The sequence below is a fragment of the Protopterus annectens genome, chromosome 1.part1 (assembly GCF_019279795.1).
Source record: "Protopterus annectens isolate FY-2018-M chromosome 1.part1, PAN1.0, whole genome shotgun sequence".
In the NCBI taxonomy this organism is placed as follows: Eukaryota; Metazoa; Chordata; order Ceratodontiformes; family Protopteridae; genus Protopterus; species Protopterus annectens.
In genome coordinates, this window is record NC_056726.1 from 1827487876 (window position 1) to 1827505375 (window position 17500).

At 38.5% G+C, this 17500-nt stretch overlaps 1 protein-coding gene across 1 annotated transcript in view; it reads right to left on the minus strand.

Moving 5' to 3' along the window:
- Positions 1–17500, minus strand: part of LOC122812560 (connector enhancer of kinase suppressor of ras 1-like) — a 719099-nt gene that overhangs the window by 362542 nt on the left and 339057 nt on the right. Inside the window, exon 11 of the mRNA XM_044084817.1 lies at positions 5477–5550. Within this exon, the coding sequence (XP_043940752.1) occupies positions 5477–5550 (74 nt within the window). The remainder of the gene's footprint in view (positions 1–5476; positions 5551–17500) is intronic.

Below are 17500 nucleotides of genomic sequence, written 5' to 3' on the forward strand. Positions count from 1 at the left end.
CTCCAGCCAAGAATCGAATGGAAGAACCTCTTGCTGTGAGGCAACAATGCTAACCGCTGCATAGTTTTAAAAAATTGCCCTTTTAAATCACTAAGTGCCCCTTTCACCCTCCTCCCCCACCCCCAAGTCTTCAACAGCTTCCGCTGCCTCTGTATACTGCCAAGGCCTTGAAAATTTTGCATACAATGAAATGGAAAATCCAGATTATGAAAACTGTTTTCCATTTTTTCACATTAAATATAGACCTCATTAAACCAGGTTTTGACTTTTGTCTATGGAAAGAAATAAATGTTGTCTAGAAATATTTTAATGATGTGGTAATCAGTAAAATAAGTGCTTCAGTGTTATGTGCAATGCAGCTGAGTTCAACCATATATCCTGATAACTGTCTTACTTATACCTTGATTTTAAATACAAGGCTGTGTCTATTACTGCTGTCATTACTGTTATTAGTTGGACTAGAATGCCATGTTTGACATATCAACTGTCCATAGGAAGTAATTAGGCATGCAGAACAGGAGACAATTAACAAGTCTTAGCTATAGGCATCTGCACTACTGTCCTTCAGTTTGGTATTTGTACTTTACTTTCACTCTTCATTTATGTTTTGTATCAAATAAACATCTGCTGCAGCTAAAAACCTAAGAATACTGGCTCTGAACCATTTAACCTCTAACCAGTGGTGGCTGATGACTTTAAATCAAAGGGGGGCTGCAGGAGACAGGTGAATGGGTGGAGTCAATGGTAAGGGTGTGGCCAACCAGAAAGGGGAGGGGCTATGCTCAAAACCACAAAAACTGTAACTTTAATTAAACATGCTGCCATGGGTGCCAAACCATCATTATGAGAGTCCAATCAAGACAAAATGAAGTGTAGAAGAATAAAAATATTTTAATGCATTGGCTGCATGACAGCTTACTTAATATCTAGATGGAAACAAAATGGTTATGAGGCATGAAAAAATAAATTACTTTTTAAATACATTACTGGAATGCTAGTCAAAATCAAGTATAAGAAAAACAAGCAGCACTCAACTCAAACCACTTCTCCTTGCACTGCAGTTAATTATAATTTATATTCAGCTTTATTAAAGTACCAAGTAACATGCTGAAAGTAGCAATATCTGTGATACCCCCACTTGTAAAAATGTTTCTTATCCAAAAAAGACCTGCTGCCTGACAACTATCTACTTGTTTCATGGGGTAAACATGATCAAAGTAAAAATGAAAAGCAAACAAGAACCAAGCTCAAGATACATTGCTTACAGGATTACTGTGCAGGTAATGGACCACACATGATAGATTGGCATTCTGTTTGGTTTACAGGTAAAGCCTGCAAAGATTACTGCAAGTCTCCAACAAATGTAATGAACTTCTTAAAATAATGTAATCCTGTCCTTTATTACAAATACTGTCATATGCATTTCAATACCCAAGGCTTATACATTATCTAGTTATGTAAGTATTCTCTGCATGACAACAACAGAAAGGCTTTCAATGTTGGCAATTCTTTAACAGTATGCTTATTAAAGCTTACTTGCATCGTACAATCTCAGACAAGCTTACCTGATGGTCATTAAAGCATTGCTACTTAAACACAGAGCAACAGGCACTTTCTGAGTAATAATAAGCATAAATCAACAGTATAAAAATATGACAGAAACCAGAACGTTCTGCAAAATCAAGGACAGTATAAAAGTAACACTTGTGTCTACCTTGGATGGGGGGATACTCTGCACATTTACACTGCATAACTGCTCTTTGCCTTGCTTGGACACATCCAGAGTCACTACAAGGGGGAGTGGGGTGCAACAACTATGTCACAATTTGAAATGTCTCTGGCTGACTGTGATGGCCCTAACACATTTGTCATACCTCTCAACCTCAGAACAAGAAATATGGACAGAGCCATACATAGAAGTGGGACAAAGGCCCAAAAATAAGGGCACTTTTTACATATTTTTTTATAAACTTAGAAAGATAATAGAATAGTAGGTCTTGCATTAGTATGATTTTTCTGAAAGGTATGAAATCTGAAACTCAAATGTCTGTCATTATTTTCTAACTTCAGTCTTTAATGATTTGCCACTAATTTGCCAAAAAAACACAATTTTATGAAAAATGGACCAAAAATGTGATGCAAAAATATAAAATAGCCACACAATACAGCTGGGAATCTATCAAAGAAGGGACACGTTTAATATTAGTACTGCTAACTTGAGCAGCTGAGAAAATAAAAGAATCTACATGCATTTCTGAAATAAAAGTAATATATAACTCTGATTATTACAGTTACTTCTTAATTGTAAGCCCTCCATGTTTTCTTCCAAAATTGCCATTTTGCAGTGGGATTATTAGAGGAAAAGCAACATTTTGAGCCAAAATCAGGGACAGTTGAGAGATTTGGATATGCCTAATTCTATAAAGAAATTTATTTGCACGTCCCTCTCAACCTGTCAATGCAGGAAATATGGACAAGGCCAAATATACTGGGGGAACTTATAAACAGTACTATAAATTGTTGCATAAACTGAGACAATTGATAGAATAACAGGTCTTGCTTTAGCAAGCATTTTTCTGAAGGTTATGAAGTCTGAAACTCAGTGTCTGTCATTATTTAGTGACTTAATTCCTAAATTATTTGCCAGAAAACCACACGTCTTATGAGGAACAAGCCAAAAATAAGAAGCAAAAATCTATTCATTTGGTAAAAATCTGGCAGTTGAGAGGTATAGTTCAGCCGGGTCTGTCTGAGTTTGCCACCCTTCCCCCTCACAAAATCATGGTCGAATGGAGCCTCCTCCCTGCAGCCATTCCAATGAACCATTACTTGGCTATTTCACCCCATTTACCATAAACACGAATGTGCATACTCCTTTACTTCTACAATGATTTGGACTTCATTTGAAAGTTTTATTTTGCATTTTACAGCACAAACACCAAGACATCTGCTAAATAAAGCAATGCAGTCTCACAATGAAAACAGACTTAGCATTAAAATTTCTCTGCCCTTGAAACTCATATTCATTGAAGCAGCATTGAAACTCACATTCAAAGAAAATACAGTTTGCCAGTGGCAGATAAACATTAACTTTGGGCTGTTTTCAAATCATAGGCCCCTTGCACATGAAACATACATGTGGTCTTTGATACACCTTCCTGATTGTCTTAAATTATATTCCTTGTACAATATAGTACAGTTGTTACAGGGCGTTTTAAATTTGTTTTGAACATTTTTCCAGTAAACAATGAAACAAAATGCATGCACTAATAATGGTAAACTTGTCCAATTCAGAACATTTTTCCAGTAAACAATGAAACAAAATGCATGCACCAATAATGACAAAACTGCCCAATTCAGAACATTTCTATCATAAAAGTCTACTCAAACTTCTGCAGCCCACCAGTATCAGTAAATGTGCACAATCTCTGAATAAATAAAAGTCATCTAAATAATTCCACATTAAAGAAATCTGTAACTAATGAAGAGGTTGCTGCTTGCAAACAACTTTATATTTCATTGTTTCATCTACAAATAAAGTGCCTGTTGCCCTTGAGGAATAAATTGCCTAAGTTGCATTAAAAAATGATAAGCTAGTAATATTGCAATAGGGAATGGATGGCAAACTGATAACAGGTTCATAGTTACTAGGTATCTTCACCAAAAAGGACTGCAGCATCCACCCCCTTTATAATACAGTACATTATGAGCAATGCATCTACTTACTCTGGGAGTAAAACCCACAGCCTTCTGCATCAAAAGCAAGTGCGCTACCTATTGTGCTAGTGACAGCGCAAGCAAACTTGGCATAAGTAGCACTAAACTTTTGTTCCCCTGCAGCTCTCAGCTTCTTGTAAAATCTACTTGACACTCAGCTGCATCTCTGAACTTTGCAGCACAAGAAATCTGGACAAATCCAAAATTTACGGGGGGGGGGGGGGCAAAAGACCAAAACATAGGGACACATTTTAAACATTGCTTGTATAATGTTGGAAAGTTGTTAGAATAAAATGCTGTGTTACCACCATACATTTCACTACCAAGTATTGAACCCAGGACCCTGTGCAAAACAGTCAGAGCAACACACCACTAAGCCATATCATCTGTTTTATGAAAGAAAGGAAGACTGAAACTTAAATGGCTACCATTTAGTGAATTCAGTTCTCACCATAGCTGTCAACATCTTAGCATAAAACACCTGAACAAAGCCAATAAAGGGGGAATACAGCCCCCAAACATATTCAGTGAGTTCAGTTATCACCATAGCTCTCAACCTTGGCACAAAAACCTTGGACAAAGCCAATAATGGGGGAATACAATCCAAAACATAGGGACAAATATCCATTGAGGACACCAGAGCAAACCCACACAAACACAGGGAGAACATACAGACTCCACCCCAGCCAAGAATTAAATCAGACAACCTGTAGCTGTCAGGCAACAATGCTCCCACTGCACCACTGCACTACTGGCTGTGTTAAGTAACAAAAATACAGAAACTACAGCTTTTATGAGGAACAGAATAGAACAAATATGAGGCAAAACTCTGCGAATGTTTTACAAATGATGGTGGGTAGGGAATTCAGGCTTTTGTCACTTCAGCCCAAGATACAGGGTTCAAGTCTTATTCTCTACCCACCACCATGTAGCAACTGGGGCATCACACACACAGACACAGACACACACACACACACACACACACACACACACACACACACACACACACACACACACACACACACACACACACAACCTGCAGATCCTCCTCCATGGCAGCTAAGTCCTACAGTGGTCCTCTGCAGCAGCCCAATGATTCCCTGTCCTCCATAACAGCCCGTGCAGGCTTTCTGGGTCTCCCCGTGAGATGTGAGTAGGCTGGAGCCTCCAGCCTGTAGGTGATGCAGTCTGGTGTTCTTCTGGTCTGTGCAGTCGTCACCACACAGACCTCTGGGATGGCAGGGTGGAGTTCCCTGCCTTCCCTATCCAGACTGCCTAACAGAGCAGTCTGTAGTGCAGGAATGAAGCATGCATGCATGTGTGGAGTTCTGGACTGCCTAACACAGCAGTCAGGAACTAAGCATGCATGTGTGGAGTACTCGAAATTTTTTTTTAAGTTTTTTATTTTCTAAAATGGAGGAATTTATTTTATTCCTTTTACAGGTGGGGGGGCTGCAATCCTGCAGTCCTATAGCACGAGTCACCCTGCCTCTAACACAGTTTCCTGACCATGGGAATTGTAAAGTAATTTGAAATATATATCTGTGCATCACTTTCCTGGGCATCACTTAACAGCAACCTGCATTTGTGTGTGCACAGTTATCAGATTCTTTCTTCTGATTAGATATCAGTTACAGGATTTGTCTTTGGAGGTTGTTCATACAGAAATCCGTCATAGAGACTACATGTTGATTTTACAGCAGTTTAATCATAAAACTACTCTATAACTGTTTTCAATTCATCTTACTGTGATACTTACTACTTCCTTTTATGCAGTCCAGCACTTTCAATATTGTATGTCGATAAATCAATAAAGCCTTCTGCCTTTTCATCCTTTCAAAACAAAGAGTGTAAGGATTGTTAATGACTACAGTTACAGAACTAGGAAATAAATATTTAATAACCCATTTCATACAGAAAACTGTTTTAAAAAGAAAACATTCCAGTGAAGAGCACAGAGTACTTCAGCTGTACAGGTACCACACACAGGATTGCCACACAAACTGTATGAATTTCAGAATTAAGTGTTTATGCTTCATGATGGACATTCCCAAAACAGTCATACCTTAAAAATACATTTTTCAGTTAATATTGTTGATAAAGTACTAGATCTCTCATTACCTCCTAACTAGCAAGTTGTTAAGCATGTGAAAGTTATGGAGGATCCAGCATGACTGGACTCCACCCAACCCATAAGCAGAATTAACAGAAAGCACACTGCAGATAAGGTTATAGTAACATGTACCAGAAAAAGGTTAGTAAGATAATGCCACAAAGAATAACTATGAAAACAAAGGCTTTCAATTTAATGATGTATGCAATACAAATAACAAAAATGCTCACAATGGTAACATAAAAGTGTGGATGCCCCAAGGGACTGATGGAATTCAGATAGGGTTGTTCCCAGCTCCAATGCTAACTTAAAGCTAGTGAATCAGAAAGACAACTTCAAAGTTATCCCTCATGAATATTTAATGAGAAAGTTCAGCCCATAGCAAAGAATCACATCCAACCAGCAATCACTCAACAGTGACAACATTGCCTGTTTCTGACGATGTACCAGTGGCAGCTTTCTCACTGGAATTCACCCATGCCCTTCAGACCAATGGTCCTGCATTGCTTTTCACAACTAACAGTATAGAATGCTTTGGAGCTACAGCTTTGGATAGTGTTCAATGGTGTCATCTTTCTGGCTGGCTGGATGTCCCAACAAGAAGATATCCATCATTTGATTCAAAGGTTCATAGGTGTATTCTAGGCTAATGACCACAACTACCCATGTAAGCTTAGCTGTGCCACCCAAATGTGACCCACAAATTTGATTACTGTAGTGGGTGATTTACTGACTGCCTCTGTCCATCAGAGACACGGGGACCAGACTAGCAGTGAATTTCTGATTACTCATCCACTGGCCCAAGTTGCACTTAAATAGGGATATGGAGGAACTCGGTTTCACATGGATAGGGAGCCTGTTCCAGAGAATTGGGAATTCTCTGAGAAAATTATCTGCCTCTACAATATGTCCTACTTATGTCGCAAGCAAAATTTCGGCCACATTCCATTACTTATACATCTGCTGACTTTGAGAATGCTATTAAATCTATTGCCATTTTTTAAAATTATTTCCTAACCATCTAAGCAGGTTAAGTGGCCATGATTAACTCAGCACTTTCATCAGCCAAATCACATTACATAAAACTGGATGGATTCTCTTTCTATGTGCTGTCATGTTGAAACTCTTAAGTGGGAAATGGGACTTAGGCTTTTGTTCTTTACTGCTAGCTTACTTTCTAAATTGAGGTGCTGCTTACAAGAAAGAGGTTCATTGTACTCACGCAACACAGGCAGGAGATATTACAAAATGCTACTTACACACTCTTAAACTACTTCATTGCCATGATCTGTATGTTACAAGAATCACAGTCAAAACATGAAGTAGGTCATATGAGAAGTTCTATGTAACTGCTTTCTTGTTTGAATGCAGTGTTCTGAATAAACTGAGCTTAGCAGCATTATAAGTCATTATCTGAGCTAAATATGTTGGACAAGAAGGGCAGGCAGACCTGAAAAAGCACAGAGATACCAGGATGTGCTGATGGCTGGCTGTGAGGAAAAACAAAGAAACAAAGAAACAAACAAAAAAACTTCCGATAATGGATATATAGGATAGTAAATGTAATGGCTTATCTTAGGAGTACTCTGCTGGGACATTGTTTATATACAGTGGATATAAAAAGTGTACACACCCCTGTTAAAATGCCAGGTTTTTGTGATATAAAAAATGAGACCACAATAAATAATTTCAAATGCTGTAATTAAATCAAAAGGTGCTTCAACAAAGTATTAGTTTAAGGGTGTGCACACTTGTTTATTCTACGTTTTTTTCATTTTTATATTTTTCCCCTAACAGATTTGTCTGTTTTTCAATTGAATTGTAGAGGTTATAGGTCACATTAAATGTGGGACAAGTTTTGAAATAATTTATTGTGGTCTAACTTTTTATAGCACAAACACATGGCATTTTGACAGGAGTGTGTACACTTTTTATATCCACTGTACATGTAAATGTGATATACCTGTGACACTACTTCATACTCATTGCTCCATTTTAACTGGGATTTTCTGTGTTCTTTTTGCTGCTGAGGAATGTTTTGAAAGTGTGAAGACCTGCTTCAGAAGGAGATAGCACATGGCACTTTTGGAGATTTTAGATGCATTCCAAGGAAACAGTACTTAAACCAGTGCATTATTGTTAGTTATAGCGGTAACATTTACAGTTACACTGTGCTTTTGTACATGTCCCTCCTTTTACAAATCCATCTCCTCCAATGGAGGTCAGGAGAAATGAAATGGCCAGGGTACTGGTACCATTCCCAGCAACATCCGTTTCATCCAGACTCAAACAGTCAAGCCAAGCATGTCAGTGTGACTGCAGGACCTAATGTTCAAAGGGCTTTGCTGAGGTGCCTGAGATGTCAACACTGCAGGATCTTTTGAGGGCAGTATGGCAGCTATGGTTAAGAACTGTTTCCAAGTTTGATGATGTTCCCTGTTTGATTCTGCAGCTCTATAAAGCAAGGTAGATGGGATACAGTGAAGGTACCATCTTGCTCCAGTATGAGTGCAAGCATCACATCTTATTCATGAAATTCTGTGCATTTGAAAACTGCTAGTACTCTGACTTACTCTGTCCTCATTAATTAGCACCTACAGTACAGCATTATGGTTTGTAGCCATATACCACCCTGCATTGTAGATGCAATTTATTGCATTATTGTGTTTAACTATCCTCCATGGCCCTCACTCTATTATGTCACATCTGTATTGCACCTTGCCTTTGGTGTGTATCCCCGGTACATTTTCCGGTGTGTCTCTCCTATTATCCATGTTACTTGCATTTCTGTCCAACCTCTTCTTGCTATGTTGGTTTCTCCAAAAAGAAAAAAAAATCAGAAAATGTCATAGAAAAATGGCAACCCATGACTGTCTGTACTAACATGTTCTCTTCTGCTTGCCTCTTGTTAATCCTCAATCATTTGCCAGAAAACCACAAATTCTATGAGGAACTGACAAAAAATATAAGGCAAAAATATGAATATTCTGTGAAAATCTGAACAGTTGAGAGGTATAAATGTGCTATTATAGTATGCATGCATTCATAGTTGATGTACCTTACTGAAACTTGCATGGACATAGTTATTTGCATTAGCCATGCATTCACATTCACATCTTCTATATACTCTCTTAAAAAAGAAAAAAATATTGTTATTAAAGTAAGCATATTTACAGGTCAGTAAAAAAATAATCCATTTCCGAATTATTAGATGTCTGTAGCTTAATTTTAACAGCATTTATCTTCTCCCTATTGTATTATTACTTTGAATATAACAAAAAACTTCCACATTTCTCTTGGCATGTTCCTAATAATTCCGAAATGGATTGCATTTTTATTATGGAAAGAAGGCATATAACATTTGCACATAATTTCTTCTACCTTCTCATCTAAGGTGAAAGCTGATTGTATCCTTTAACCAATTCACTACCCCTGCCTAAATACATTTAATTACTGTGATATGTCCCACAGATGTAATGTCACTGTGCATCATTTAATTACCATGATGTGTCCTACAGACGTAATGTCACTGTACACCATTTACTTACCATATGTCACACAGGCTTAATGGCAATGTAAATCATTTAATTATCATGATGTGTCCTACAGATGTAATGTCACTGAAAATCATTTACTTACCATATGTCACACAGACGTAATGTCACTGTGCACCATTTAATTACCATGATGTGTCCTACAGACGTAATGTCACTGTACATCATTTAATTACCATGATGTTTCCTACAGACGTAATGCCACTGTACACCATTTAATTACCATGATGTGTCCCACAGACGTAATGTCACTATACACCATTTAATTACCATGATTTGTCCTACAGACGTAATGTCACTGTACAGCATTTACTTACTGTATGTCACACAGGCTTAATGTCACTGTACATCATTTAATTACCATGATGTGTCCCACAGATGTAATGTTACTGTACACCATTTAATTACCATGATGTGCCCTAAGACGTAATGTCACTGTACACCATTTAATTACCATGATGTGTCCTACAGATGCAATGTCACTGTACACCATTTAATTACCATGATGTGTCCTACAGACGTAATGTCACTGTACATCATTTAATTACCATGATGTGTCCCACAGATGTAATGTCACTGTACACCATTTAATTATCATGATGTGTCCTACAGACATAATGTCACTGTACATCATTTAATTACCATGATGTGTCCTACAGACATAATGTCACTGTACACCATTTAACTACCATGTGTCCTACAGATGTAATGTCACTGTACAGCATTTAATTACCATGATGTGTCCTACAGACGTAATGTCACTGTACATCATTTAATTACCATGATGTGTCCTACAGATGTAATGTCACTGTACACCATTTAATTACCATGTGTCCTACAGATGTAATGTCACTGTACACCATTTAATTACCATGATGTGTCCTACAGACATAATGTCACTGTACACCATTTAATTATCATGATGTGCCCTACAGACATAATGTCACTGCACATCATTTACTTACCATATGTCACACAGGCTTAATGGCACTGTACATCATTTAATTCCCACGATGTGTCCACAGAATGTCATTGTACACCATTTACTTACCATGATATGTCCTACAGACGTAATGTCACTGCACACCATTTAATTACCATGATGTGAGCTACAGACGTAATGTCACTGTACATAATTTATGTACCATATGTCACACAGGCTTAATGTCACTGTACATCATTTAATTACCATGATGTGTCCCACAGATGTAATGTCACTGTACATCATTTAATTACCATGATGTGTCCCACAGATGTAATGTCACTGTACACAATTTAATTACCATGATGTGTCCCACAGATGTAATGCCACTGTACACCATTTAATTACCATGATGTGTCCTACAGATGTAATGTCACTGTACATCATTTAATTACCATGATGTGTCCTACAGACGTAATGTCACTGCACATCATTTACTTACCATATGTCACACAGGCTTAATGGCACTGTACATCATTTAATTCCCACAATGTGTCCCACAGAATGTCACTGTACACCATTTCTCAAAGTCAATTTCCGTAACCTCCTTTTTATAAACTGCTCTTCTATACCCACTCTTACAGTGTAGTGTTTTCTAATCTCTCTGCCACATTCTCTCCTTCAGCAAACATGCTTGTCACATTTGCTATGGTGATGATGTACTGAAGATACAAAAATACCTTCCCAGCCACTTCTTCCTTTAAAACCTTTTACCCAAATATTGTCCAAAAAAACACCACCAAGAGCGTACAGGCTAAGCAATGAAGCCAGCAATCCAAACAGCCCTGTCCTCACAAGATTTAGTAATTCCTTTACCCAAATATTGTCCAAAAAAACACCACCAAGAGTGTACGGGCTAAGCAATCAAGCCAGCAATCCAAACAGCCCTGTCCTCACAAGATTTAGTAATTCCTTTACCCAAATATTGTCCAAAAAACCACCACCAAGAGCCTTCCCCCTGCAATGGGCTATTACAGGAGCTGGGTACTTTCTAATCACCCAATGGGCTGTTAACAAACCAAAGAGCAAAGCACAAAACCAGACACAGAAAAAAATGTATAAAATGTGCTTAAAATCTTACAGAAGGTGGTAAGATTCTTGTAAGTTCATAGTAACCAGAAAACTGATAAAATGTAAACCAGACAAAGAAAGAAGTAAAATGTACCTTAAATCTTTGAGAATTGGAATGTAATTATAACCATATTTTAAATTCATAGTTACTAGAAATCTAAAAAGTGGAATGAGGTAACACAGATTGTTGAGAGAACATTTTGAACTTTGGGATTTTGACGTGAAGGCTTAGAAAATAAAGGTCTAGACAGGTCTTCAGGTTCCTTCTTTATTTGGCACCAAAAAAGATTCTTGAATAAAATACTTTCCCTCTTTGATCTAGGGGAACAGGTTCTGTAACCCATGCACACAGTTTGATCTATGATAGGAGGGAACAGAAAGGTTTGTTTATAAAGGTGAAGAGGATTCCCTTGTAAGTGTGGAAGCAAATCCCACTGCCAGTTATAGCCTTTTTAAATGATTCTCAGATCCCAAGTGTCTGAAGTTATATCTAGCACCAAAGAAGCAGGTGAAGTCGTAGACACTGGGAACTGCTGAGGCAGGTGAAGTCCTAGACACTGGGAACCACAGAGGCAGGTGAAAACCTAGACACTGGGAGAGCTTTATATGCTTGCCTGAGTTGGGGGGAAGGCATACAAAGGGGCATATAGGCATTAATTTTTCTTAGATTGCCTTTCATTTTATGATGACTCTTTTCTTCTTTAATGACCCCTCCCATTGCTTTTTGAAATTTTGTTTATCTGTGCCTCACTTGAATGCTTATTCTGTTTCCTGAAGAAGGAACCTGAATTGTAAGAAATGTTTCTATTATATTTTGGCAAGGACGACTAAAAATCTGGGTAACCTCCTAAATTACCCAACTCTTTTCATCAACATTTTAAGGACCTCAGCAGAGAAAGGACCAAATAACACCTTTTTATTGAAGGGAGCATGCAAGATTTCATCTCTGGCATTCTGTGGTAAATTATGAATGTAGCAAAGCAAATCATTTCATCACTGACCTAGTGGCAGCTGCACTAGAAACAGAATCAGCAGTGGAGTAAGCACATTTTATAGAATATTTGGTTAACTGAGACACAGAGAATACTAATGAATTCAAAGATGCCTTACCTAAAAAAATCAACACTTACTCCAAATCAGAATATAACTCAAAAAACACATCTTCATCCAAGCCAAATGTTCCTGCTCATTCAATTAACACACTGTTCCTACCTCCTTTTCACTTCTCTTTTCATATAATTACTGGCTGACCCACTTTAGAAACCAGTGTACATACTGTACATCACACACTGCTTGTTTATTATAAAACATGTATGCAGTTAGTCTATATAAACTAATCTGAAGTAGTCTGTTATTCATTACATTGCTGCCTTTTTGTTTGTGAAATGCTTTTCATTTCACCTGGGCTTAGCTATACTTTGGTCAGTTTTGATCAATGCACTACCCCACTAAGAAAACCAACAATACATTTATCATAAACACACACACACACACACACACACACACACACACACACACACACACACACACACACACACATTAAATCATCATCAAACTCCTTTATTCTATTTTCTTCTGCAGTGGGGCAGGATGTCAAACCAAGTGTCACCACGTATACTGATTCAGCATCACTCTCCTACCTTCTTCCACAATCAGACATGACTGATATAGATCTTCTCTCATGCAATCTATCCATCTCTTGGATGGACATCCTCATTTCCTCATGTCTTCCTCCTGTCTTTCCCAGATCTTCTTTAAAATTGTAAAAAATAAAAAATTATTAAGGACACTGGAGACCAAACTCATGTTGAGTGCTTTCGTCTGTTTATTAGTATCAGGACTTCATCAGAACTAAAGTGAAAAATCAGAAAGTAAGGCATTAAATATGGTAAAAACAAATAAAACTTAATAAGCATGATAACAGTGCAGATTCAGAAACCCACTCAAGTGAAGCAATAAAGTATTGTATAGTAAGATATTTCTTAGGGCATCCAACTGGTAAAATTAAAAATGACTTTCACACCTTTAAAAAATAAAAAAAAGCATTAGTAACAAAAGAAAGTCTAACATTTTAGACATTACTTCTGAGCAAGATAAAACAAAAAGCATTGGTAACAAAAGAAAGACTAACATTATAGATGTGACTTCTGAGCAACCAATAATTTATTTTTGAATTGCACATACCTTGATTGGCTCATCCCACTCTGTTCGCCCTACGGGCTTACTCCGTTCCCCTACCCTGCCCCCAATTCCCACCCCTACATACTCTGAATTTATAGGTAACCTCCTTTACTAAGACCCTCCCTTCATCCATCAGCACCATCTACACACACCCTTCAACTTTCCATCACTCAAGCCCACCTACCAGTTCAATATCCACAACCCATATCTCCTACTCACACCCTCACCAAATATAAATACCTCCTCTAACTGCACAACCTCACTCCCACTATGTCTCATTACCCCCAGTCTCATCTCCACTACACCCTCCTGGGATTAACCTCCCTATTCACCTGCCTCTCCATCGCTACCATCAGCACCTCTTATCTCTTTACAATCACTCACTGTATTCACCCCAAATCCCCCACCCTAACCCACAACATTACTATCACCCCCACTCATGCAAGCATATACCCCACCATATACACCCAACACCCCATATACCATGCCCCTACCATGTACCACTTCTATCCATCTAAAAAGCAACCAAGTCTACAATTTCACTAGCTAATCATCCAATACGTAACAACTATCACCTGTATAATTACCCAGCTACTACGAGGAGGAGACATTCACCCCAACCCCAGGCCAGCAACCTCTGCTAATAAGCCATGCACCCATCACTATCCAGCTAAGCACAAACCCACTGACTTACTCATAATAAATATGAATACCCACAGTATCATGAATAAAATAGAAGACCTTCAAGCTGCCATCTGCTTATATAACCCTGATATTATTCTCATCAGAAAGACACAGCTTAAACCAGATAGTAAAGACAATTCCATCACCCCAGGTGGGTATAACATTCTCAGGGTAGACCGGCTACATAAAAGAGGTGGAGGCTTAGCTCTACTTCACAGAGCCAACCTACAACTCCATCTCCTCCAAAAAGATTCCCCCAACTTCAACAATGCAGAGACTCTATTTGCAAAGCTCTCCCTTAACCAACAAAAGCACCTAAACCAACTGGGTATCTACATACCCCCGGGTGACAAGCTAACCACCCTAGAATCCAGACTTCACTGGGCCTCTTACTCCTTCCCTCAAGAAACTATCGTGCTAGGTGATGTAAACATTGACTGGAACTCCATCCATTCTCCCACCCCCACCCACCACATTAACCTATGTAACTTCACCCAACTTGTAGATATTCCCACATGCATTGATAAGGCCCAAAAAAAGAGAATCTATACTTGATTGGATCCTCACAAATCAACCAAATACTGCCCATCAATGTGGCACCCTACCAAACTCTCTGAGCAACCACAGCCCCACTTCTAACCTTAGGCACAAACTTAAAATAATTAACTCTTCCTCCCTTTTACAAACCCACTCTAACAAAATTTTTCCTAGAGACCACTTCAAAAGAGCCTTGCAACATTGCAACTGGTCTCCCATCAAAACCCTTTCATTAGACAAAGCAGTTGATTACTCCACATTCCTAAATATCCTCAACCAACTAGCCCCTTAAAAACTATCAGGATATGTAGCAACCCCACCCCTTGGCTCCAGAAAACCACAAAAGCCCTACTTACAGCCAGGGATAAAGCCTGGAAATCCTGGCACCACACCAGGTCACCCGCAGCTAGGCAAACCTTTCATGAGCTCCGAAACAAAGCAAAAAAGCAGGTTAAGCTCGATAAACAAAATTACTGCATCACTCAACAAAACAAATACAGTACCAAACCACAAAAATTATGGGCAACAATAAATAACATCCTACAGCCCAGTAGTAGTACAACTCCTAAACCCAATGTAACAGGTACAGACCTGGACATAGCCTCCAGCTTTAATAACTATTTTACCTCCTCAATACTCAAACTCTTAAACAACATCACTTCCTCCAACACACCACCACCACCTCAGGCTCAAATCAATACCATACCTTTCACACAAGTTTATTCCTACCGGTACTATCCAAACACTCCTAGCCATATTCAAACCAACCACCCTTGCAGCCGATAGCCTTCCTGCCGAATACCTCCAAATTGCATCCACAGCTATAGCCTATCCCATTTCACCTCTAATAAATAGATCCATCACCGAACAGTCCTGTGGAAAGCCTCATATATCATACTACTCCACAAAGGTGCCCCCCCAGACCTTTCCAACTATTGACCAAATGCAATTCTCTCACCCCTCTCTAAGATCCTAGAAAGATGTATTCATCACCAGTTCCTCTCCTATCTCCTCACCAACAACCTTCTCTCCTCAACCCAACATGGATTTTGTCCATCCCACAGCACAACCATTGCCCTACTCAAGTTCACCAGTACTATAAACTTCCAAAGGAATCTAGGTAAATTTGGCTCAGCTACTTTCCTAGATTTATCCAAGGCATGTGACATAGTCTCACATGATAAACTACTGTCTTGTCTCTCTGATCTCACCTTAACAACCCCACCCTCCTCTGGTTTAAAAGCTATTTAGATAACAGCCAACAATCTGTCAAATGGCATAACTCTCTATCCCCCCCACTCCCAACCTCCTTAGGTGTGCCACAAGGATCAGTCCTAGGACCCTTTCTTTTTAATATCTTAACAAACCAACTCCACTCAGCTACCTCTAAAGCTGACATAGTCTAATACGCTGATGACACAACTCTCATATGCCCTACACCCAACATCCAACTTCTCCAACAAAAAGCACAAGAAGCCTTCTCTGAAACAGAGAACCGCCTTAACAATTCACAACTCATACTAAATCCCAAGAAAGCACAACTAATGCTACTCCACTCTACTAAAATGAGCAACCTTACCTTCTCTATACTCTCCACTGTCACTGAGGCTAAACTCCTAAGAGTTACCATTGACCAGCAACTGAAATTCACAAAGCACATATCAACAATCAGCACTAAAGTCCACAAAAAGCTAGGTTCCCTCTATCGCTGTAAATGTTATCTAACCACTGAATCTCAAATTGCAATAGCCAGGACCCACCTCCTATCTACTCTACTTTATGCATACCCAATTCTAACTAATCTTTACAAAACTGACCTTAATAAACTTTCCATCTGTTACAACAAAATTGCTAGATTTACTACTAGTGCCAAATCACGATCCCACCACTGCCTTTCCCTACAAGCCCTGCACTGGCTTGAATTTATGAACCTATTAAGGTACCATCAACTCAGCCTAGCTCATCTAATTCTGTACTATCCCAAGAAAACCCATGACCTGACTGGCATGCTGAACTTATACAATTCAAATAGACAACTTCAGTCCTCCAACAAAGGCTTAATCGAAACCATCACATGCAAAAATAACTCAGAGGAATCACTTTGCCCATGAAATAGCAAAAATATGGAAAACCTTCCTCCTGACATCAGATTATAAAACTCCACACCCTCCTTCAAAAGCCGACTTAAAACATACCTCTTCACCAACCCATCTATGCACCTGTAATTGACACCTTGAAGCCTCGTCCGCTTACTATTTCTACACCCCATCTGTCTTGGACAACACAAACAACACCATCTAACTTCAACTATCCACATGTGAGCAATAACCTATATATGAGTGTGTGTGTGTGTGTGTGTGTGTGTGTGTGTGTGTGTGTGTGTGTGTGTGCATAGATTATATGTAGGTGTGTGTGTGTGTGTATATATACATATATATATATATATATATATATATATATATATATATATGTATGTGTATGCATATATATGTATGTATACTCTTGCATGCATATTTTGAAAGCTTAAACATTTATATACTCTTATTCAATTGTGAAATATCTTGCAATACTCTACTAGGTTCTTATCTACTCTCATTGTATATTCTGTACACTTGTATTTTTAACCAAAAGAGGCAATATCCTCTTATTGTATACTAACAC